The sequence below is a fragment of the Porites lutea genome, chromosome 7, assembly GCF_958299795.1.
Source record: "Porites lutea chromosome 7, jaPorLute2.1, whole genome shotgun sequence".
Lineage (NCBI taxonomy): Eukaryota > Metazoa > Cnidaria > Anthozoa > Scleractinia > Poritidae > Porites > Porites lutea.
Window position 1 is genome coordinate 17,245,803 of NC_133207.1, and position 25,354 is coordinate 17,271,156.

The 25,354-nt window shown below is 39.6% G+C and overlaps 2 protein-coding genes across 2 annotated transcripts; both read left to right on the forward strand.

Annotated features, from left to right (window-relative positions):
• Positions 1-1,180: 1,180 nt before the first annotated feature.
• On the forward strand, positions 1,181-3,838 carry LOC140944525 (uncharacterized). The gene is made up of 4 exons (XM_073393650.1): positions 1,181-1,721; positions 1,841-1,888; positions 3,220-3,258; positions 3,687-3,838. The coding sequence occupies exons 1-4, from the start codon at positions 1,181-1,183 to the stop codon at positions 3,836-3,838; spliced, it is 780 nt and encodes a 259-aa protein (XP_073249751.1).
• A 6,219-nt stretch (positions 3,839-10,057) lies between these two features.
• Positions 10,058-14,903, forward strand: LOC140944527 (uncharacterized). The gene is made up of 5 exons (XM_073393651.1): positions 10,058-12,322; positions 12,785-12,830; positions 13,131-13,373; positions 13,953-14,030; positions 14,520-14,903. Exons 1-5 carry the CDS (start codon positions 10,058-10,060, stop codon positions 14,711-14,713), a joined length of 2,826 nt encoding a protein of 941 aa, XP_073249752.1. The 3' UTR covers positions 14,714-14,903.
• The last annotated feature ends 10,451 nt before the right edge of the window (positions 14,904-25,354 follow it).

A 25,354-nucleotide genomic window follows, 5' to 3' on the forward strand; every position in this document is an offset into this window, starting at 1 on the left:
CGGTGAAAATGATGTTTGAAGTTTGCAGGTCGCGAGCGCTCGACAAGACGAATTTGTTTTCACTGGCTTTCTTGCATGCTACTGGTTTAGCATAAGTAATTTGGGAGAAGGCGATAACTAAGAAAAGAATGGCAATACTTATGAAAGAAAGCAAAATAAAGACGTCATCATTATCATTAACACTAGAACCAGGAAATGAAATTTTAGTCTGTTCAACAATTTTTTTATTATCAGAGAAAACAAGAACTCAAAACAAAAGATGTGCGGGATTTACTAACAACCTCGACTTTGATGACTGCAGTCACGAACACCCGGAGCTTTCAGTGCTGGGAAACTAAACATGCCTATAAAGACTTTCATTCAAGAAAATGCCTATTTAATTCTTTTACATAGTTTTTCTTTGGTTGTTCTTTGGTCGGTGAAGACTTCAATAATTTCAGACTGTGCGGCTCGGCTGCATCTCACGCAAACACGAAACTTTCAGCTACTAAATACATGGCATGAAATTTCGACTTCTAAAAGCCATCGAACCAGCTTTCGCTCTCTGATTCTGAGAATGAAAAAAATAAATAGAGTTGTCAACTTGATGCCAACTTCAGCAGTATAATTAAGCTTATGTTTCATGGCAATCAACTCAGAAGAGTTTCGTTTCAAAACACGAAAATAAAAAATAAATAAATAAAGCTCGAATTGGCTTTAAGGCATGAAGACTGAGACACTGAAGAACTGAAGATTAGAACTACAATACACAAGCTTGCAATGATAACTTTTTATGTCTTAGTTTCAGCCAGGTTAAGTGAAAAATAACAGTCAAAAACTTTGTTTTCGTGAATGAAAATCAGTTTACCTGACGCTCTAGCCAAAATTACACACTGAGTTATTATCAACTTACCTTTTCTGAATCTAATCGACTAATTGTTTCAGTGATCTGTGCCTGGTTATCCATAAAAGCAATTTCAATAACTACGAAATAGTCAAAAACACGAGCAGCATGAAGAAGAACAACTGAACCACAAGCTGCACACAGAGTGAAGCCGAGCGCGCGCGGGAGACTTTGATCTGACTGGAAAGTGTGACTGAAAAAGAGACCGGAAATGCTCAACCTGGCGCATGCGTAGACGTTTTGCCGCGGTGTTGCTACAACCCAGGGAAGGAGTATCGAGTCGGTCGTAGTTTTAAAATGTCTGAGTCGGAATATAAGAATTTACTGTTCCAAATAAGCAAAAGACTGGACAACAGAAATGCCGGCAAGCAATTACTAGTGATATGCAGAGGAAAGGTGGCGGCTCGCCGTGACGAAGAAAACATCCCTACCTTTACGTTGTTTGTAGAATTAGAGGTGAAAGGATTTCTGAGTTCCGATCGTCTAACAGTATTGAAGGCCATTTTAAAAGGCGTCAAGGAATGGGATTTTCTAGAAGAGGTTGAAAAGTTTGAGTGCAGAAGAAAGAACTACAACAACTTGCTTGAGAAGATCATACGAGTACTCGACGTGCTTAATGATCTGGAACGACTCATCTCGATTTGCAGAGGAAATATAACAGAAGGAAGACGAGCCAGCATCCACGATGTTAGGTCATTGTTTAGGGAGCTAGAAAGCAACGGCTGTCTTGGAATCGACTGTCTTACAACCTTAAAGGAGATTTTAATCCAGACGGAGAAAATTGACCTCCTTAAAAGAGTAAATATGTTGGAGCAACATCATTTTATTGACGGAGCAGGTATTCGGAGTGTTGATTTGATTTTGCAGATGTTTTCGTATCCTTTTTCCTTGTTTGAAATATATGATAACTTTTCTTTTTTAAAAGTAACTTGCAAATGTCATTGTTTTATGTTTTAGACATAATGCGGATTGTTGGCGATAGCTTATCTCGTCAATTAGATGAAGGTAAAATTTGCTTGTTATGTTATCAGGCACTATATCGGTCCCAGGAGGGAAGACCAAAAACTATGAGAAAAGGACACTAACATACCTGATATACCTGGGTGGGTTGGGGAGGAAAGGGAGCTGTACTAGCTCCTTCTGCTATGCTCAAGGTACCTACTTTAATATGTGCACATAATACAATTATTAATTAACTGATTACTCGACCTGAGGAGTAGTTTTACATGATAGCCCTAAAACCCTGGTTTATGATTTAGACAAGCATACTCGGAACTGATCCTTTCCCTAAATCACACAACCAGGAGAGAAAACAAAACAGCACAACTGGGTTGAGACTAAGACAGGCTTTATTGAAATTAGGTTAATACAAGAACATAATGTATTATAACGACCAAATTACACTCCAAATCGAAGGGTAGAGTGAAGTGTCTCCTAGTTTGATTTGAAATAATAGCTTTAGCTAGTATATTATAATAAGTAATTTAAGTCGGATAGTGGGAACCATAAGATAAAGGAGCATACACCATCAAATCCGAAAGCCAGTCACCGAGAATCTAAATAAAGTCTACTACCATATACCTGCTTGAAGGTTAAATGAGATGCCTCCAACACAGAAAGAGTGGAATGCATTGTCAAAAAGGTCTGCAAGGGAGGGGATCAGTGAAAGTGATTATGACTTCTCAATTCGCAGTTTCAAACGTTGGTCGCATCAGTGACCAGATTCTTTAAAAAACTGGTAATAATGCTGGCTGTGTCAAGTTCATGTCTCAGTTCAGATGATCATGTCATTAAGCAGTGCAGATAAGCCATTTGCCTTGTCTCCTTCATCCTTTCCACCACATTGAACTCGGCGAAGGGGAGGTAAAACACACACACACACACACGCACTTCTATTCCAAGAAAAGAGCAGGAAGGTTTCCCCGATGGTATGGTCTCCCTCTAAGTCGGTTATCACTTCTACTGTCGCACATAACACACACTTACCTCACAATCATAGCCTTAGTGGCAGACAGTGGTGCCCTTGCATGCCAACATGTGAGCTTACGGCTAGCATAAAATATACAGAGGACACACTCTGTTGTCCTCTTCCATATTACGTTAAGTTACATTGCATTACATATTTGTTTCTGTCTGTTGTCTGATCAAGATCCCGATATTTAGATCCCACTTTCCAAATGATGCTAAAAGCCGCACAACCAGAAAGGATAGTCCTGTCGTCCCTAGCCGCCAGGATCATGAGGGGAGCAGGTAAGATTTTGTCTATCTCACTTTTGGACTAACAAAATTACATTTGAACATTACTTATGTATTTCTGTCCTGTTATCTTCTAACAGGAGCCCTAGTGTGGTCATTTGTCAGGCAAATGACAGGAGGTAAGATTTTGTTTTTCTATTATGCTATTAGACTAGGATGGAAGAACAGAAACTAAACCCTTTATTTAAAACCCACCTTATTTGTGTGAAAGAAAATGAATATCAGTGGGACATACCTTTTATTGCTAAAAAGAAAATGATCAATCACAGGGTTCGTGCTACTCCTCGAAGTCCTTGAAAACCCCTGGGATTTAATTTTAAATTTCAAGGGCGCTTGAAAAGCCCTTGAAAAGAAGAATTTTTGCTGAATTTCTTGAAAATGATGAAAACTCCTTGAATTTTTGTTTGGATGGGAAATAATGTACGATTGTTTTAAAGTAATTCAGGGATTGAGAGCAGATTTCAAAATTGGGGACAGACTTTGCAAAACCTGCACTGTTGCATGCTGGGTGAAATTCTGTGTTGCACACATTGCATTCTGGGATCAGTTTTTCCACCATGTGATCAGATGGACACGGAGGATAATATGGTTCACCTACGAAAATCTAACAGTTTTAGAAGGACAATCAAAGAGATGGAGAGAGAGGCAGACGAGATTCATGATCAGATAGAGACACTAAAGAAAAGGCTAAAATCATGATGTTTTACAGACATTTTGTTTATTCAGGAGGTATTACGATTTGAGGCCAGAATTATCTATAACAATTTTGTGCTTTTCTTTAGCCTGTTTTACTTCAATGTTCTTGCCAGTAGTAACCAACAGTATGTGTCTGCCATCAACTTTCAGTCAAAAAGACAATCATTGCTTTCAGACTATGTTAGATTATTGTTGAGATTGTTGTTTGGTGTAATGTTGCTTTATTGGATAACTATAGTTAATATGGTCCTCTTTCCATGTACAATATCCAAGGATTTTGTACCCTCCAAGAACTATGAAATTGTTATGCATCCCAATTAGTGAATTATTACAAGAATCAGTAAATTTAATATGCCCTAATGTGTCTCTTATAATGCATTTTATATCCGAGGGAGCTTTTTGAAAGTTGCTACTGACCAATGAGAATATTTCGAAACATAGTGCAAGACAAAGTAAACTTGCTTTGAATACTCCTTGAAAACTCAGTTTTTAGTGCTTGAATACTTCTTGAATACTCCTTGAATTTGATGTCCAAAAACCAGCACGGACTATGAATCAGTCTGCCTTTTTTTGAAAAATCTCTGAGGAGCATAATGGGGCGGGTAACAGGAAGGTAGTTCTACCCGTTTCAGGTCTATTAATAAAACTACTGTTTCAGCTAGACAGACTGAGACAAAACCCTACAGCTGTAGAAGGCACAAGCGTAATAACTGGACCCAAGTGTAATAAAGATCCCATCTGTAATAACTCTATTTTGGACCCAAGCGTTATAAAAGTCCCATTCGTTATAACATTTTGAACCCAAGCGTCTTTATAAAGGCCCTATCTGTAATAACATTTGGAGCCAAGTGTAATAAAGGCCGTATTTGTAAAAGTTACCTTTATACTCAAACCGGTGGTAATATACCAGCAACAAATTATGGCCAACAAGAACACGCTTACAGTAGCATTCAGGTCTCGCCTGCTTGGAGATTAGATCGAGAAATGAGGAGGCGATTAATTCCACAAGAAACATGATTTACTCGCCAAAGGTAATTTACTTCCTACTTTATCGACGTCAATACTTTTTATTTGTTTCTGAATTGATTAAGTACGGGTGTTAGCGACGACCAAAAGTACCTCAGCGGTAGCAGCCTATACGCGTGTATAAAAGGGCCTCTATTCCAGAGAAATTACATCATTGCCAGATATCGAAAAAGTGATTTACATGGCACGTAATTTCATTCGCCGAAAATAAATCGCGTGCTCATCACAAGACTCATTTGCATACAGTGAAAGTTTACAACACCCGACCATCGCAATTTTCCTAATTAAGACCCTGTTTACATGGAGTGGGGGACCCCGGTCTAGTGGGGTAGGTTTCTTTTGTTTTGTGTCCCCTAGACCGTAAAAACAAAAGGAACCAACACCACTAGACCGGGGTCCCCCACTCCATGTAAACAGGCCCTAAGATTCTTATTTTTTTTCGACCACTCATTAGTGTTCACGTGCTCCAAAGTAATCAACGCTTTCAAGCGATAGAATTCGTGGACCGACAGGTTTCGGAAAAGCTCTAAATTTAATCTTTCCTTAGCTTTCTTCGCAAAACATGCGTGGCTTCGATCACGCAAAGATTCTATTTCAGACCAAAATCTGTGATTTTCCCTACCCTATTTCAGCCCTGAAGCCCTGGAGCCCGGCACGTGACCGGAGGGCGTGACAAGCTGTTACAGCACGTACATGGTAGTTGGCGTAAACATTAAAAGGGAAATGGTCTTATTGCCAAATGATGAAGAAATCGAAGTAGCTAATTCTTCTAAAAAAACATACCGAATTCAAGACTAGAGTGCACAAACCATACCCTATTTCAGACCAAAATGGTCGAACTTGATACCCTATTTTAGAACAAAACAGCTAAAAAAAAACATACCCTTTTGCGCGGCACATACCTATGTAGCCTGTATAGGGGACTACCCCCAGAGGCGAAACACCCATTGCAGATTATGAGTCTCGCTACTTACGCAAGCGAGACTAATAAGAGGTAAAAAGTGTAATGTCACGTGACCTGCAGAAAGCAACCCAGGGCTGCCATTTACATGTACCGTCGAACTGTATTTTGCACTTACTGCGCTCTTCCGAAAGTGTTTTTTGTTGTTATCTGGTAATGTTAAAATTCTTATGTTATTTTTGTTCGTTCGATTATCGATTTAAGGAAATTCTGGAAATTTTATTAAGCCATATAATTTGTATTTAGGAGCGGCATTATATGCTTTATTAGATTTCACTAATGTATATTAAGGAACAATTTTAAATTAAAGGTACTCCTTTTCAGTACAAGTACTGACAGTCATGAAATCCTATCAATAAAATTCAGCTGTGAGTGAAATACTGAAAATGACAGGGAGACAGAGGGGAAAAATAAAAACAGATTCCACTGGGTTGAAAACTGTTTAGTCTGACATTTTATACAAGAGAACGCGAACGACATATCTATTTCTCTTGGAGCGATGAATCTTCTTAAAAGCACGTTTCATAGCCAATTATAAATTTGCCAAAGCTTAAACTGATAGCCATTGCTAGATTCTGTGGTATTTTTTTCCTGTTCATTTTTTCTCGTTCCGTTTGGTCACGTGACCCGTGATGTATTTTGTGGACATGTCTCATATTATCTCAGCTGGGACCACAGGTCATAACAGATGAGACGTTTACTACACTTGGGTCCAAATATTTTTACAGATAGGACTTTTATTACGCTTGGGTCCAAATGTTATTGCAGATATGACCTTTATAACACTTGTGCCTTCTACTAGCGTGCATTACAAATATCTGATACGAATGACAATTTTGCCCCTGGCCTTATGTAATTCTAGCAAATTTCAGTAAAAATTATAATTCAAAAATTTAATTTCGATTTAATTGTACAACAAAAAGTACCTTTCATTATCATTTAGCTGTTAGCTTTCAGCTCATTTGTAGATATCGTTGTTTTGCTATTATAATCTTGCTATATCGGTTTTGCTGTAGTCTCCACTTTCACCTTACACCTTTATAGTTAAATTATAAAAATCACTTTTAAATGCAGTATAAAAAGGCAGATACTAACCTTCATGTTTGAAAGTGACGCATGTCTACTAGTGTTTAAGAGCCCAGTTTTTTCAAGGCAGTGAAGTAAATTTGCCTTTTTGAGTTCTTATTTACTGTTTTATTTTCATTGTAAAGGCCACTGGCTTTCATTTTGGGGGGATTATCTTTGGCTCCAGTCACCTCCAGTCACAGCGGGATAATGCTGCATTCAAGGTCACCCATTTCCTGGCTCTTTGTTTTCTTTTTTTTGTGACCCAGCTCAGTTATGACTTAAACAATGTAAAAAGTGATCTTATGCAAACAGTTGTTACATTGCGTTTTGAGTGAAATTTAGGTTCCTGGGCCCAATTCCCGAAAGGCTGATTAACGCTAATCTAGGAATAAAATTGTGTTTTACTTTTTGTATTTCCTATGTATTGCTTAGATCGAGTAACATCTTGTGTTGTAATTACTGTATCTTGTAAACTTGAGCTGCATGAGCGACCTATTCATGCCGAACTACGATAACGTTGATCAGCGCCTGATAATGCAAAAGCTGGCGCAGCAAAAATTACAGCACTGTGTCATGTCCACACTGGCTAATGCCATTTGAAATTAGTACACCGTAATTTTTAGGGAGTTATTGTAACTCCAAAAATGGAGTAAAAATTTTAGGTACAGGATAACCCCTTTTTGGGGGTTACTTTAACTCCGAATTTGGGGTCATTTTTACTCCTGAAAAAGAGTTCTTTTTACTCCCAGTCTGGAGTTAAAATAACTCCGAAATGGGGTTATTTTTACTCCTTACATGGGTTGTTTTTACTCTTTTTGGAGTTAATTTAACTCTGAAAGTGGAGTAAAAATTTTAGGTACAGGATAACTCCTGTAAATAGTGGCTTTAGGAATATTTACCTCGCCGCTTCGCGGTTCGGTAAATATTTAGGCACTATTCACCTCGATTTCAAAGAATAATTGTTAATTATCACCAAACAAAACCAACAAGAAAATATGCCCCTAAAGCTCACTCCAAACCTTATCACTCAGAGAAATTAAGCTGGTAGTTGAGGGTTTGTTTTTCTAGCCTGCGTAGCAGGCGCTTGGAAGTAGTGGGCACAAGAAAAAACGGGTGCACGAGAAGGAGACACGTGAGGGGAGAGGGAGCGCCTGCCCGGAAGGACCCCGAAAAGCGTTTCCCTCCCCCAACCTAATTACCTGGCAGCCGTTGCGTGATCTGTCAAAAGTTTTGATAGAAAACGACTGACCTCGCACAAACAAAGCGTGCCGCCAGAAAGCGTTGTACATTTTAATTTCGGTCTAAATATATCTGTTATAAAGATCAGCTGGGTTATCTGATTATAGAGCGGTGGCGCAATAAACTGATGGTTAACACACAGCTTTAAATCGTTTTTAACCACGGGCACAATAAATACGAAATAACAAAGTCAAAACTAGGTATCTTTTAATAAAAGCATGCTGTGTATTATAAAAAACTAAAAATATTGTTCTCTGAGCTTACTTAGCCACAACTGCACAGACACCAACGATCACAGCGTAAGTGGAAAATGACCATTGCTTTTACTGCGCTAAGTGGTAGCCGCTTTTGGAGCAGACATGTCTTACTAAGCGGACCTAAACTTCAGAACACAAACTGTACCAACACGTTTTCTACTGCAGTAACGAGACATAAACAACAGACCTCAGGTCGCCTCCGAACGGCGAATAATACGATAGTGAAATGTTTTTTTCAAATTCATGCCCCGGGTAAGTGTTTCATTTCATCAATCATGTCCAAGTTTTGATGGTATACGTTCCATCGACAACACAAGCCGCCAAGTTCTCGTGAGGAAAGATTATTTCCTCTGATCTTCATAGCAACGATTCAACAAATCTGTTGTCTCTCGCCACTTCTGCTAATGCGTATCTAATGTCAATTCTTTCCATCGTGGATACCGATTGAACACTTCAACTTTTCTTTGAGATTACAGCCACATAGTCCATTAAACTAGATTGAAGTGACCTCCGAGACCTGAACTTCGATTGTATACAATTTAGTGGTTTCAGGAGCTAGTGGTGTAATATAAAGATCTTCGCTACGTTGTCCATGTACTATTAAGTGACAGTTTTCTCGCCCCGCGTGGTTAATGTTTCTCTCGGGAGCCTCTCGGCCAACTGGAAATATCTGCACTCACAGAATACGAGTTGAAACGATTTTCGGGGGCCTTCCGTACTGGCGCTCCCTCACCCCTCGCGTGTCTCCCTTGCGCGCGCCCGTTCTCCCTTTCGCCCACTACTTCCAAGCGCCTGCTACGCAGGCTATTGTTTTTCGTATAGTAGCACTGCAAGGATTTTGCACAAACAAAAATATGACCTTGACTATTCATTTAACCATGTGATGAAGCTCCTTTTTATAGCATGCGCAATGTCTTAACCCAATACTATGATCAGGTGACACAAAACGTAACACCGTTCATAGTCTGGTGGGGCACCCTAACCATTGTCAGAAAGAATTCCCTTAATAGAAGTAGTCTTATGACATATCAAGTCAGCATCTACTCATGGCTGCGGCCATACTTAGCAAGTTAACCGGGTTAATTTTTAATTACTGACCCAATCAAGAATTCTTCCAAATGTAACCTGGTTAAAAGAGCTTAGTGGGGTCAATTTTTATGAGCGGCCGGACTCAAGTGTAAAAAAAAAAAAGAAAAGTTGAACTTAGACGCAAAGTAGAAGGAGTAATTTTCCAAACTGAAGTGCTTGCATGCATGGTAAAGCCTAAATTTAGAAAATTCTGTCATAGCGTTTAACCGCCGTTTAGAGTCAAAGCAAGAGGGGAAAAAGTGGGTCGATACCCAAGTCTCCCGAACTTGACCCTTGGGATCCTCATCGAATTGCAACTTGACTTTAGTTTACTAGAGGGCGAACTGTTTTGAAAACACTCTAAATCTGTAAAAAGGAAGCACTGTTCGTTCTATGCCATTCTGTAATTCGGCCTTTTCATCCTCTTCCAATAGAACAGCGCGTCAGTTTTGAATTTTGTCAATGCTGTGTTAATTTCTATCAACTGTTTTCCTAGGGGTATACGGTGTACTTATCTCCTCTGTGATAGTTTCGTCACACTGACCGAACAAAAATAAGGAAATAGGCAAATAGATATAAAAATCTGAACTATCATTTCACTTTATGTTTCTAGCGTACACAGTCGTTCCTGAAGAGATTACTTTACGAGGTCCCTTGGCTGTGGAAGCCTATAACAAGGCTCTTAATGAAGGAAAAGCTCGTGTCAAGAGGTTGCCGATTATGGTGATTGGACAAGATCGCTCCGGAAAAACCAGCCTTAAGAATTCGATGCTGGGAAAACCCTTCAACCCAGACGAGGACAGCACAGTGGGGATAGATGTTGGACCCTCACATTTCAATGTCTCAACTGATATTTGCATGCAAGGTGAGAATACAGTGAACAATCAAGCACAGAATGATTTCAGAGAAGCCCTCTCTTTTGAGCACCACATGGCTCGTTTAGTCGTTGAAGTTTTAACTCATCACACAAACAATCAGAATTCAAAGGATGACTTGCCGTCAAATGAGGCAAAAATTGTATCATCGAGTGTGGCGTCAAAAAATGCAATAGAATCTGGTCAAGAATCTGGTGCAGATTCTGCAGCTCGCCAAGAAGAAAAAAACTGTATAGTCGAAATACCAGATGAGGTAGCAGAGAGGGTAAAAAACTTACTACAGGAAGTTGAGGAAAAGAGAGTTGGAGACGATGCGGAAATGTATTCAATTGTTTGGGATTTTGCTGGACAACCTGTCTACTATGCAACGCATCCGCTTTTTCTCACACAAAGAGCAGTGTACCTGTTAGTTTTTGACCTCAGCCGAGGTCTTCATGCAAGAGCCGATCCCACCGTAAAGCAAGGAATGTACAGCATGATTTTAGACAACCACGATTGTAAAAGTAACCTAGACTATCTGGATTTCTGGATGACATGGGTTGCTTCAATAGGCAATCAAGATGAAAACCAGCAGATACGTTTGGATCAATCACCAATGAATATTCCCCCTGTGTTCCTTGTTTGCACTCATGCTGATGAACCCTGTGGTGGAGCAGATCCATTTGTGCTAGCGCGTGAAGTATTTGGTTCCTTGGAGACCAAGCCTTACAAAAACCAGTTGTATCAAGACGTTTTTGTTGTGGATAACACAAAGTCAGGAAGTAAAGCAGAGTGTTCAGAAGTTAAGCGCTTGTGGGAAAAAGTCCGTGCTGTTGCTAAGGAGCTACCACAGATGAAAGAAGACTACCCGGTAAAGTGGCTAAGATTCGAAAAGGCTCTTCAAACCGCAGTAAGGGAGGGGAAAAAGTGGATTTCCCTGGAGGAGACAAGGCTGATTGCGTCCAAACTGTGTCACATTGAGGATGATCAAGGATTTGCAACCTTGTTGAACTTTCTACATGACCAGAGAATCTTGATTCATTTTGACAGTTCACCACTTTTGAATAATATGGTGATCCTGGATCCTCAGTGGTTGGTCGAATTGTTTACTTCGGTGATAACCGTAAAGCCGGGTCCCTATGAAGGAAAAGAAAGAGAATTGTGGAGAAGGCTTCAGACAGAGGGAATCTTGGAGTATAAACTTTTGGAACTTGTGTGGGATCCTTTATCAATTCCAAAAGAAATGTTTCCGAGCCTTCTAGAAATCATGGAGAAATTCAGCTTGCTTTGTCCTTGGCCATCATCAGATGCTTCATGTAGCAAGCAGTATCTCGTGCCCTCTATGCTAATGTCTCATCCACCAAAGGATATTATCAAGTTGGTAGCCTCTGCACAAATTCCATCCTTTTATATTAGGTTCGAATCTGGGCAGGTTCCTCCAGGCTTTTTTCCCCGACTTGTGTTGCAGTTTTTTCAGTGGGGCCAAGACGGAGTTTGGAGGGCAGAGAATCCTCAGTTGTACGCTAATTTTGCGCGGTTTTACACCTCTGCAGATGACGACTGCTCTGTAATTCTTCGATGCCATTCATCGTGTATTGAAGTTGTGGTTCACAGAGGAAATGCCAGTACAAACTTGACAGCATGTTTACAATCCAAGCTGAACCTGTCTGCAGTTCCCAACTATGATGGATTTGAAGAGGCCTGTGCTCGTGCTGTGCGAAGACAACTGGTGTTGATGCTTGAGTGCATGCGAGAAGAATTCTTTTGGTTTAAGAATATGAAATATAAAATAGGTGTGATCTGCCCTGTTTGTTGCCAAGAAAGTAAAGCTAATTACTGCTGCAAACATCACAAGCAGTGGTGGTGTGAGCAAGAGGAATGTCTGCACTTCATATCTGAGTCTGATTTGCGCAAGGCCAAAGACTTCATCAGGTGTCTGAGGTGCCCTACAGCGGAAATTAACAAAGTTCACGTCAAACGGTTTGCACCTTGGTTTGAAACTTCTGATGAACAGGTGAAAGACTCCAACTTTTGCTGTAAATTGCTTTAAAACATTTACTACCAATCTCGACTATTTTTATCTACTCCTTTAGTGCCAGTCTTTTGTTATCCCAGACACTCCAATCAAACCCTCTCGTTTTCTTAAACCTCAGTATGTTCTCACGAAAACGATGGCAACAAACCTATTAGAAAGAGTGTAACCGGTATTAAGTGGTCCCCATTTTAAGCGAACACTATCGTGATTGATTCCTACTCTTTTCTCTCCTTATTACCTGTAAACCCAACCTGGTTTTAGTGGACATTTCGATCTACCATACTAGCGATGGTCCCGTGGGTGTACGCTTAATACAGTTTTATTTAGCGTTTTCTCAATGCTCTGTTGGTTAAGACCGCAGGAAATCACTGGCACGTGTTTCTTTACAAGTGATGTTTAGAGAAAGTCGTCAACACCACATGTAAACCTTCTTTGTTACAGGCTATAGCTGATGCAAGTGAGCCAAGACATTCCGCTTCTGGAGGTGGTAAGACTGTCACACTAATAGCGTAGATGGATAATGTAGAAGAGAGAACTAAGTTATTGTGTGTAATTAAAAACCATTCCGACAAAAATATTCGTCTCTTGGAGATATCTTAATCTACTTCTAGCATTCCCTGGTAGTTATCTTTATACTGGAAACTTGGTAGGCTTCGAAATGACTAATATCCCAAACAAACCAATCTGTCCCTGCCGGGGATAGCGCTACAAAGCGCCTGTGCTTTTTGTCTGAATGCTACAAGTCGAACATGAATTCGAAGTTGTAAAACATCATTGCCTTTCGCAGGAATTGATGAAAAATTGCCTGTACTTCCAAGCAAGGCTATAGAAACACTCATGTCCCAGCCGTGTGACTCCAGAGAGGTAGTACTTCAACTGAAAGACTGTTTGAAACTGGATGAAGTTGTCTTAGAGCATCCAGACTCTGAGACCAAACGATTGATTCGTTGCCTTGCAAATAAAGCAAAACAGTCCAACAGGCCTGACGTGCTCAGAGAATTGAGAGAGATTACACCAGCTGGAACTACAGGTATAGAGTTTGTCGTGGGCCGGGGTTAATGTAAGTACGGACGCGGAGATAATATTTTGGATTGGTGGGGAAAGCTGGCGGTTAGGGCGAGTTCAGCGAGTTATCTAGGAGAGTCCAGGCATGCTTCTCCGGAAAATTTTGAAATATAGAGTTTCTGGAATTGCTTAGTATTGGTGATTTTTTAAAAAAAGGACGAAACATTTTCCGAAACATTTCCGTACGAACAATAGCACAGTCCGAACATTTTACTGTCGATGGATTTTTGACTGAGGCGTATGCAATATCGGCGGTATAGACTTATTTCAGAGAGGTTGCTTAAATCAGTAATAGCTTCACTGTGTTTCTTTTCTTGGCGTTGTGTTCAAAAAATCAGTTTCCTAAACAAGGCGGGTCAAAAATTTCAAGAAAAAACAAAAATAATGTCCCTAAATAATGTGCGAAAGTTGTTTTTCACTCAGCTTTTGTCTCTAAAGTGAATTCCTCTATCCAGCTCCTTCTTTCTTTTAGATCCATTTTGTTAATTTCTTTAAGCCCTGCACTGATTTGTTACCCTTTTTGACCTCGCTCTCTTTCCTGTAGGTCCTTTGTTGCCCGAGTGTCTTGATGTTATGAATATACCTACTTCTCAAATAGAGAGACTTACACTTCATTTAAGCGGTGAGTGTCATTTATCTTGTGACAGGTTCATCAGTAATTCTCATTTTTGGAATTAAAAGACAGCTCAGAATGGTCACAGAGAAATAACTTTCGTTATAATTGTACTGACCTCTGTGAGTGAATGCACTATCAGATTGTATGTGATCTTTCGAATCTTTTAATTGCACCTTAGAGTGTATCGGGTTATTAGCACTATATGCTAGAGGCCTAACTAGGCTCATGTAAAGCCGAGGGTAAATAAAGTTTATTTGTCACCTTTCACACCTAGAATGCACTTTGACAATGTTATGACGTTATTTTATCTTTAATATGAGGGCAGACAGACAAAAAAACTGGGGTCAGTTTGTTGATTGGAAGCGGTGTACTTCGCTATTAACTTGGCGGGAAAAATTGGAATTTACACGTACGCAGGCGGTTTTTAAGAATTTAGTCTTTAATATGGTAATTATCATATTCCTTTAAAGAAAATTGTATTATTCCTTTTTGTAGGAGGACAGGAGTGGAAGCAGCTTGCTGAAAAACTAGGCTTGGCTCCACACGAGATTCGTTTCCTTGATAACCGAGTAATGAACCCGTGTGAAGCTGCTATTGCGTTTATTGCTAGACAGCGGTACATCACTGTAGGAGAGCTGTATGACACGATAAGCGAGTGTGAGCTTCCTCTTGTAGCTGACATTCTGTAAGGTGGACATAACACAGTTAAAGTACACTGAACTTACAAATACAGTCAAACCTGGCTTTACGGACACCCACTTAATACGGACAGTTTAGTATGTCCCTGGTGAAAGAAATCCCTTACGTTTTCTCTTAATTCAACCCTGTTCATAAGCCCGGACACTTTCTATGCCCCCCTCAGTGTCTGTATTAATGGGCTTTGCCTGCATTTTAACTTGTAATTTTATGTTATAGATCGGTTCGTGACCTATGGGATACATAGAGATGAGCTTGCGTTGCAGGCGTCGAAGGGGAGGGGAGGGAGGGAAACTAAGGGAGAGGGGAGTTGTGAGAGTGAAGGACGGAAGGAGACGTCCCTTTCCTTACCCCTTTCGCGCTTTTCTTTCTTATTTCGCACTTAACTTTCCGATAGATTTTTACATCATCTTAAAAACACTTTAAGGTCATAGTTATGGTAGATAATCCGACGCTGATCCCGGCGGTCAGGTGGATGGTATCTAAATACATGTACAAAAGACAACTAGTGGAAAACTGAGTAAGGAGGCTATATTCTTGTAGATCCGAAAACTAAAATGGCGATACTTTTTTAGATGTAGTATAGTAAAAGCTTCCGTAACCGAACACGTTTTTGGGAATTCATAAATCTTACCAAAACCTGTTGAGGGGGTTTGCTTAAGAGAGCTTTTAGCAGGAAGCCATTAATATGTTGGTAGTTACAAATGGCGTTGTAACAACAACGTTTTTAAAATAATTTTTATAACCGTCACTGACGAAGTCAGTAATAAATTTGATCAACAGGTAAATGTTTTTATTCAAGTGTTGTCTTAGGCGGTGGCCGCTTAAGAGAACGTAAAACGGAAGGAAAAGACCAGCCGGTAACTGACAGAAGTAGTTGTTGTCACTTCCGGGAGTGGTCGCTTTCTAGAGCTATTTATTACAGAGTTTTACTCACAGTTCAAACCCGGGGAGGTACCTGAGTTAATTTTTACTGGGTATGTGCCGCTGGCCTCTCAGAGCCCCTACGTATAGTCTATTCTGTGGCCAATTGTAGACCCCATCTTAGTCCTTTTTGGGCAGATGTGTAATTTTCGCGATACCCACTTTCTATTTTTATGAATTGACTCATTTTTAGATTGATCGAATAACACTTTACTTTTCATCTGCAGTACAAACATTCCGGTACGTTTGCTAACCGTAAATATGAAGAACTGTCTTACCCCATAAAATCCGAAAATGTGCGACCCCATTCTAGTAACTCTATTGAAAATGCGACCCCATCCAGCGGCACATTCCCGTAAGCTTCTCATAAGGAAGTACCCCCCCCCCCCCCCCGGGAGTTCAAACGATACTGAAATGAGATTTCACAAGGCTAGTTGTAACTAGAGCTGGTCGCTTACGAGTGAGTTCGAAGCGAGTAGTCTCAAACTGCAGTATCAAAAATCAGTATCATTTGTATCAAAAATCAACTATAGCTTCAAATGAAGTAAAGAAAATAGTCAGAGCTTTGCTGACTTTGACATTGAATTAAATCGACATGGAACAAAGAGAGTGCAATTTGCGACATTTTCTGTTGTTTCCTCAAATGCCTTAAAGTGCAAATGAATTTCGACCTACATTCTTACTTCAGTTTGAAATCACAGAAGTTTAGCAAAAAAAATGATGTTTCAAATTTCCATTTTTAAACCGCATAGTATAAATTTATGGAACAGACTGCCAGTAATCGGGATTATCGATTAGTTATCAGGGGGTGTAGATAGGATTTTTCCAGAAGTACACACAGTTTTCCAAACCAACCCTACCCTACCTCCCGGATTGTTCCCATGCGAGTGACTTTCTGTGATTAACCTTGTCAGTATGGAGGGTTATCATCTCTCCTAGTCTTCAGGTAGCAGTTATGTCTTTTTTGTGGAGCAAAATCGGCGAAAACACTGTATTTTCCTTTGAAGAATTATCTGGCAGAAGTTAAAGCGGAGAAAGATGGCCAATGCCACCATTTTTACGCTAACACTTTTTCATCTTCTGTTTACCTTTTAATTGTTTTTCTATTTCTCGATATTTCGTTTTGTTTTTTTTTTAATTTCGACATTTTCCCGGGTACGCACACGCATGCGTATTGTCGTACAGGTAGCTACGCCTCTGGTTATTCCCCTTTAGAAGAAAAATTAACGAGTTTAATACAAATTCATAGATTTTTTCATAGGTTTTTAAAAAACATTTTTTAGTATTGATATCATTGTGTTTGACATAGGTTTAAAAAATGCTGTTTCAGGTCAATGTAATAATATTATTTAGATCGTTATGATTTTTATCTTATATCTAAAGGTTATATCTCGAAGCCTCTTTTTCAAAGCGAGGCTAAGTGCGAAGCCATTGATATGAAAATGTTTTTTTTTTTATTCTCATGCAAACGAAACTCATTTCTATATCACAAGAAAGATTTTGCACTTAGCCTCGTTTCGAAAGAGAGAGTTTTAGGAACTCGGAAATGGCCTGTGAGTTAAATCGGAATATCAACAGTGTACTCAGTCTAGAACTAAAAATAACAATCGCTTCACTAAAAGTGCGTGAATCCTTGAAAGCATCTTTTGTGACGTAAACGGTGATTATTATTCTTTAAAGGGAACCTCCACTCTTACTACAGAATAAGATTAAATCGAATAAAATTATGTTGATAAACAAATTTGTTCGAAATTTGTCCTTAAAAAAAAAGTGTTTATATCAGGAAAAGTGAATTTTAAAATCGCTTATTTTCACTTTCAAATTTCGCGGGCGCCGCAATCTTGAATAATTGTGACGTGTTACGGTTGCTCTATTGTTCTGACACAAAAAGGTTTTGTTTAATAACAATAGGGCAACCGTAACACGTCACAATTATTCAAGATGGCGACGCCCGCAAAATTTGAAAACAAAAATAGGCGAATCTAAAAGTTATTTCTTTCGGATACAAACGCTTTCTTTAAAAATATTTTAGATTGACTTGACTATAACAGTTATTTCCTGTGATTTAAAGTTATCTTTTTGTTGAAGTGGAGGTTCCCTTTAAAAGATTTCTCTGTTTCTGAATGGCTTAAATTCCCCGGCTATAAATTCTTCATAACCAGTTACCGTTGACCAACTTTGGAAGACGTTTGCGATATGCGATGAAGTAGCGTCAGAGCGCCCCGTTTGTGCCTGCTTAGCTTGATCTACTACATGATAAACGCCAGAGAAAGCAGTGGCGGATCCCGGGGGCCCGCCTCCACTATTCTTTTTAGACCAAACTGAGGGCGGAAAAAATATTTTTATGAATCCGTCCCCCTCTCCCCCCCCCCCCCCCCCCCCTTCTTTATGTCAGGGTCTGGATGAAGGTCTGGATCCGCGACTGGAAAGGAATGGCAACCGAGACGCCCGGGGCAAGAGGTTGCGTTTTTTTTGGTAGAGCTGTAGATAATGGCGGAAAACTTCACGCGTTTTTGTGAAGAAGAAACAGCCGACGTACTGCCTACATCTGCTATTTTTAGAATGGTTGATAGACTAGGCATTCCTTTCTATCCTGAGTTTGCCGAGGAATAGGCAAATGAGGACGGGAACAAACTATGAATTCGGCTTTCGTATGATCTGAAAAAATATGCAGATCGAGGAGGATATTAGCTTTCGAGGCCCACAGTGGATGACACCCTCCTGGGTGTGAATAATTCTTCATATCATACGAAAGCCGAATCCAATAAATGAAAAATAACCCGGATTATCATTTGTGTTAATCCTATACAAATATTTATACCTGTTCAACCTCGTTCCCAGTGACTCTCTCCTTTCTTTCCCCTGGGGGAGAGACCTCGCGAACGCCAGAGGTTGTCACCTGTTTTGTTACAGTCACTCTCTAACTTCTGTAGTCTTCACTCTTATCTTTTAAAAGAGGAAACAACGTTTTTAATCTAGTATTAAGTTCTATTAACTAAGGCGTACAATTTTCATCACCCTTGAGTTCTTTATTAAACTGGACCACTACAAGAAGAAAACAAGAGGATGAACAAGAGCCGAGTTATCTTTTAATTCTTAGCCTGAGTTTTACCTATGCTAAAGAGGCGAAGCAATAGGGAAAAGATAAAGATCGTAACATCGCTTTTGTAGAAACTAATATTGTGTCAAGATTCTAAATCTTATGTCACCTTTCAATATTACCTCATTTATATTCCTAGTTTCCATCTATTCAAAGATAACTTTCTTTTTCTTCGCCAATCGCAGGAATCAACTTATTTGTATTGGCCTCCGCTGTCAATCTCTCTAAGAAACATCTGTTTATGAACTTTGCAGCAAACACGTGCTGTGTGTTTCATTGTGCGCAAAAGGTTATGTTATGCTCTTTTAAAGGCTGCTAAGACTTCACTTCAGACATTTTCTTTATTGAGAACGACGTGGCCGGATACTCAGGTTTACAAAAATCTAACACGGTAACCATTGTACGAGATTTGACGGCAAATATTTCCGCAAGTTTCACGGCAAGTTTTTCAGTTGATTTGATTGGCAAATTTCCTTGCCATTTTATAACTCGAACCTTACTCGGCTTCGCGCTTGTTCCCTATGCTTTTATGAAAGGGGCAGAACTTGTATGAGTGGAATAAACGTTATGCTACATCATCGAGAAATCCGAACCGTGGATACGAATGGGAACCGTTTTGTCAAGAAACTTGAACTGCAAAGAAATTTATCCTTGGCCAGTCCAGGAGGGTTCCTGTTCCGCTTAAACAAGGAGACTCGATTTTATGCTTATTCACGAGACAGTAACGTCAAAATGACGTTACAAGGGAAAAGAATTTTTGCAGAAAGGGAGAGAGAGATTACCCGAAGGTATTTTAGTAAAGACGCTTTGTCCGTTCTTCAAAGAAGCATCCTTCAAAGACGATCCCTCCCCTTTTCGTCAGAAAGTAAATTAAAAGATCTACGCATCACAGGGACTAAAACGGTCCTGCTAAAAGCACGAGAAAATTTGCGCAATGAACGCTTGGATTTATTATCGGTGGACGTCGAAGCCAGAAAAAATAAACTTGACTTTAGTTTACCGCCATTACGAAAAGAAAAACTACCTAATGATTTCCTAACTGGAAGAAAGGAAGATTCTGCGTTTGTCTGCAGTCGGATATTGCCCTGGAAACAAGATAACTTAGAAAAAAACAAGCTTGAGATTAAATCTAGTAGAGCTGAAAAGGGCGTTCTCACGGAAAAGGACAAAGAAAATAGCAAGAGATTACTATGCCGTGAAATCGAGGATCCTTTTATTATTTCAAAAAAGAATCCACAAAAGAAGCGAACAATAAATGTTTTCCTGCCAGCTATTTCTACAGAGGATCCGAATAATGACGACATCTAACAAGGTTCAGGGAACAAGGAATATTTTTTTAATGAAATATGTCAGTTGACGCATTGTTAGTTTGCAGGTGACCATGAATCTGAATGACAGTTTAGTGACAGACTGTTGACTAAGTCGTCAAGTTCACTCGTTGAAAAGTCAATAAAAACTGCTAATTTTCAGTCTTGTTAGTCATTATATTCAAGCTGCAAAATTAAAGGAGTTGTGAACTTATTAATATTACTTTTGTTGCCTTCTTGGCTGGCTCAAAGTCGTAAAATGATAGACCCGCGGTAACAATAATAATATTAAAAAATAATAATTAAGTCTTTATTCGTCAAAAGATAAAAATACATATCTTTTGTCACAAGTGCATTTGATTAAGAAATTGTACATCTAGTAAAAAGTATAAAAAGGTAAAAAGTAAGAATTAAAATCTAGTACATTACTTAGTTAATTCATATTTAAAAACTAAACGGTTAATAAAAGAGTTTTTGAAACACATAGTATTAATGTCAGGTTTATTACAAGTTGCTTTCCTAAGATGGTAGCTAGACGGTTTGACAGTTTAAGTTCAATCTCGACCCCAGAGCTGTTCTCCGCATGACTGAAAAAGTGTAAGCACTGGGGTCGAGAACGAGTTTTACAAAGTCTCCTCTAACTTCTTACGTATACCTCGATATACGGACATCTCTCTATTAAGGACAGTTTAGTACCTGGGGCCCGTTTCTCGAAAGTCCCGATAATTAACGGGCCCGGTAAGCTGTCTCCGTTAACATTAAAGATTGAGGTTTCCATAGTTTTGCATCTAACATGATAAAACTATCAGTTAATGAAACAAAATGGAGTAGTTTGCAAGCCAGGACCGGCCCTCCTATTCTTTATATTTCGATTTGAATATTTGATTTCGAGCCCGAAAAGTTACCCGTACTTTCGAGAAACGGGCCTCTGGTCCCTCAGGTACGTAAGTTCACTGTCCCCACACTCAGTTCTATTATATTTGGTGTCCGTGTTAACGGGGTATCAACCATTGACTGGCGATCATATCATAAAACGCATATTGATTAAAACTGAAAAGGAAATTGAAAGAGATGGAAAAATAATCTTAGATTCGATAAACCAATGAGAATCGCTGTTCAAAACGCGGTAAAATGAGAACCTGTTGACAAGGGCGAGAAAACATCTGCCTTGTCCCCAGTCGCTTGTAATCGCTTCTTGATGTGATATATAGTTGAGTTAACTTTTCAAGAAAGCGCGTGGGGGGAGAGAACATCAATCTCTGTTCGCGCTCTGTGCTCGTTCCTATCATCCACCTCTTGCGCTTCTTGCTTGTCTCCAGCTCTTACGCTTCTCGCCTGTTCCTTGCTCCCCAGTATGCTTTGGAAAAGCCTGTGGAGAAGGCAGTGCAACTGGTGTCGCAACTAGTGCCCTGTGTAGACCTAAGCTTATCCAGTTATATGTCTCATTCTTTCTTAGTATACTCTGAAAAGTGAGATCTACCTTTTCTTGGCTTTGGGAGATCTGGATACGAGTTTAGCATGGACACTGACGGAGAATTGAGTCGGAAACATATGATTGTCCAGACCTTCACTAGCCTCGGATGAGATCCAGGGGCAGTCAGTTTGGTCGGGAGAAAAGGCGCGACGAAAGTTTTCAGGCATAAAACCCTCACTCGCTATTTGCGTTTTTAACAGGTTACAGTGACACACGCGAAAGCCCTAGTGCCAGCGGCGAGTGTTTGTATTCAGAGTTAAAAAACAGATAATTTTGTCTCACTTAAAAGCGGTCAAAAATGTATCCAACTCTCGACTCGCAACTGAGTAGCGAAATTCCCTATATTCAGGCTATGTTCACACTATACCAGACAGCTTTTACGCCGCTACGAAAATCATATCAGATTGAGCTTCTGTTCACACACAAGAACGGCTCTGGAGGCGCGATTTCTTTGACGGAGCGAAGCTGCGCCGCACCGATCTCTAAAGTGGAGAGTCAAATATCGAAGAGGTGTTCACACTATATCAGATAGCTTTTGGGCCGCCACGAATGTCATACCGAATTGGGCTTCTGTTAACACAAGAACGGTTGTGGAGGCGCGTTTTCTGTGACGGAGAAAAGCTGCGCCCCGCCGATGTCTAAAGTGGAGAGTGAAGTATCGGATAGGTGTTCACACTATAACGGATAGTTTTTAATGATGTGTGAACAGAAGCTCAATCCGGTATGCTGTTCGTGGCGGCGCATAAGCCATCCGATATCGTGTGAACATGGCCTTAAATTAAAGAGGTTTGATTGCAAAAATAAACGGTCATAAACGGTTTCCGCCATTACGAATTTACGGGCAATTCTTTGACTTCTTCCGGCCCTGAGATCAAGGTCATTGTTCTAACTCTCATTTTTTCGAGAAAAATACCTAGATATAAAAAAGATAGAGAAAAGTCAGGGGACGGTTAGACGCGAAATTGAAATAAGTGGCTGATTCAGTTGCTTTGTGTACTGGAAAGCTACTGTTTGGCAGTCACTCAAGCAAGTCATTGCAGTGAGTTTCGTCGGACCAACTGCTTAATTCCCATGTACCAAGGCAAACTTTACTGAAAAAGCTATATGCTACCCTTTTTTAATCATTATTTTGACATTTTATTTGAATTCAAAGGGTCATCCGAATATTTTTTTTAGCCAATCAGAGCGGGGAATTTAAAACTGAATCAAACTTTAAATATAAGCTTGAAATCTTATAGGTTCGCCCATATCATATTTACACGAATAAGCACCACCCCCGATTACCCGGTAAGATCCACCCAACAATATGCGCCGCTCTCAAGTAAGCGCCGCATTTAAGGCGTGAAGAATTTAAGCACAGCGTCGTTTATTCCAGTACATACGATAAGTTACCCTAGGTCTCCTTGGTCACCGCGCCTTGTTCTCGGACATGTGAATAAAACAAAATAATTTGAACAGAGTCAGACAGCTAATAGTTAAGTTTATTGATTCTTTTTCACTCTACAACTATTTACACGATATTGCGGCCTCTTATCGTTAAACAAGGTCGATTTATATGGCACAACTTTAAGGCACGACCAGGGCTAATACAGAAAAATATAAGGAGAAAAGAGAAGATAAAAACTGTGTATGCCTACCTGAATTTTTTGTTTTCTGAGTCAATACTTTGAATTGCCTGTTAAAAGTGATATGTAGTTGAAATATTTTGCACTGAATGCGCTTAGTCTTCTTCAATATAACAGCAGTTCTTTAACAGGGAAATTTCTAAATTAAAACTTTTTATCAGTTACAATGTATCTTTACCTCACCGATAAACCTTAGGCCCCATCTCACAACTCTTGCACGCATTAATTCTGTGGCGGACGTTAAAGAACCCATAGAGCTCTATGCTCTATGCTGTCTAGCTAAAACATAACTCCAAATATCTCCCATTGGAAGCATTGCATCGACCTAAATCTTCTTCTCCCATATTTACCTTCTATCATTTCCCAAATTCTGGACTTTATCTTTATCAATGCGTGACAGTGAAAACCACCAATGGCAAAAAAATAAATTTTTCGCCCGATTCATTGAACTGCTCTACTCATTTCGCGGGATCTGCTATACAAAGGTGAATTTTACTACCATATCATGTGCTACAAAAACAAAATTAGATTTAATAATTATGTTCTCAAGTAAACAATAGGGAGAAGATAACAAAGTATATATTTTTTAGCTTTTTTTGTAGCTTATGAAAGCATATACTACTGAGAAAGGGTAGTATTGATAGAAAGGATAATCGCCAGAGCATATATAATGACTTTTCTTAAATACTGACATTTAAGGAAATTCGTGACGTGTGATTTTTCGTTGGGCCCTAAGTACAAACTTGTCAACACTTAAGGTTGGCAGAGCGTTCCCTGCGATTAGAGGCTTCCTGGCATTGCTTTTCAGTGGCAAATCCAGACCTTCAGATAAGGGGGCGGGGGGAGGGGGGGCGGTCATACAGACCTTGAAATAAGGGGGGGGGCGGTCTCAATAAATTTTTTTTGGTCTGAAAATAAGGGAAGCCGGGGACCCCGGGACCCTGCCCTGGATCCGCCACTGCTTTTAGCATTCACGAAGTCAAAAAAGCCAACTACGTGACTGACAAGTGACGGGAACGACTTCGTACCGCGGGGGAACTATGTGCTTCCCAACTATTCTACGTTAGGATTAACCTGACAATTTCCATCACCCTTGCCGAGGAAATGTTTCAGGAAAAATACACGGAAATCCTTCATCTGAACCAGATATATGATGAAGTTTATAGCACTGCTGGAAAAAACCACCACCCAACAAAAATGTCTTATCACAAAATCTTCCTGGAAATCTAGCGATGGTTTAGCCACCGCAACAAAGGCCGTGTAATACAATATTGATGAATAAGGTATAACGAAAGCTATGGTAACAGTTATCAGTAAACTAGTTTTTTTGATTTGGTGTAATCTCATCCTCGCCCTAATGGCGTTATCTCGTTGTATATCGATCCTTCTTTTGCTTCCTTTCCATACCCTTCTAGCTATGATGATGTTCATACAAATCAAAGCAATACTCGGTATGACGTGCTGTATCAGTGCAAAGCCTACTATAATTACCCTGTTAGGTAGATAACTGATATCGGGTTTACAGACCATTGTGTAATGTGTAGCATTAATACCGTATCTTACACCTTTTAGTGTTGCTGCTGGAAACAACCCCATAAAAAACCCTGAAAGCCACGCTGCATACACTAATTTACGGACAGTGGAACTACTGAACGTTTTAGGAACATCACGGGTTGAAAGAAACCTCTCGGTGCTTATAACAATTAAATTATTCACTGTTATAAGGTAAAACGTACCACTAATATATCGACTTATTTTACAAGGCCAGCCATTTTGGAATACATCATACATTATTTCTATACAAATTAGAACACCTTTAATTAAAGAAGCGAGTGTATCTGAAAGAGCTAAACTCCTCATGTAAAGATTGAAGTTTCTTAGGAAAGGAGAAGACTGCAGGAAAGGAACTGACTTTTTCCTGGAAAGAAAATGAATAATTAGGATGTTGCCCACCACTCCAAGGACTCCAAAAATTACAAACAGTACAACAAGAACGAGTTTTATGCTGAAATCTGCCGGCGCGAACACGTAAACTAAAGAAGTAATGGCTACAGCTGTGCTGTTGGTAACGGAGGACTGATTATCAATGGAATTCGGGTTGGACAAAAGTTGCGAAGAAGGTTCCATCTGCAAGTAAAATCAGAAATAAAAATGAATTTCTAAAAAATTTTGATTAATGGTGTCTTCGAATATCATAATTTAAG

Coding starts and splice junctions, on each gene's coding strand:
- LOC140944527 (XM_073393651.1), top strand. CDS start 10,058: ATGTTTCTAGCGTACACAGTCGTTCCTGAAGAGATTACTTTACGAGGT. Junction 12,323..12,784: donor TTGAAACTTCTGATGAACAG/GTGAAAGACTCC, acceptor TCTTTGTTACAG/GCTATAGCTGATGCAAGTGA. Junction 12,831..13,130: donor ACATTCCGCTTCTGGAGGTG/GTAAGACTGTCA, acceptor TGCCTTTCGCAG/GAATTGATGAAAAATTGCCT.
- LOC140944525 (XM_073393650.1), top strand. CDS start 1,181: ATGTCTGAGTCGGAATATAAGAATTTACTGTTCCAAATAAGCAAAAGA. Junction 1,722..1,840: donor TCATTTTATTGACGGAGCAG/GTATTCGGAGTG, acceptor TTTATGTTTTAG/ACATAATGCGGATTGTTGGC. Junction 3,259..3,686: donor TGTCAGGCAAATGACAGGAG/GTAAGATTTTGT, acceptor TTCTGGGATCAG/TTTTTCCACCATGTGATCAG.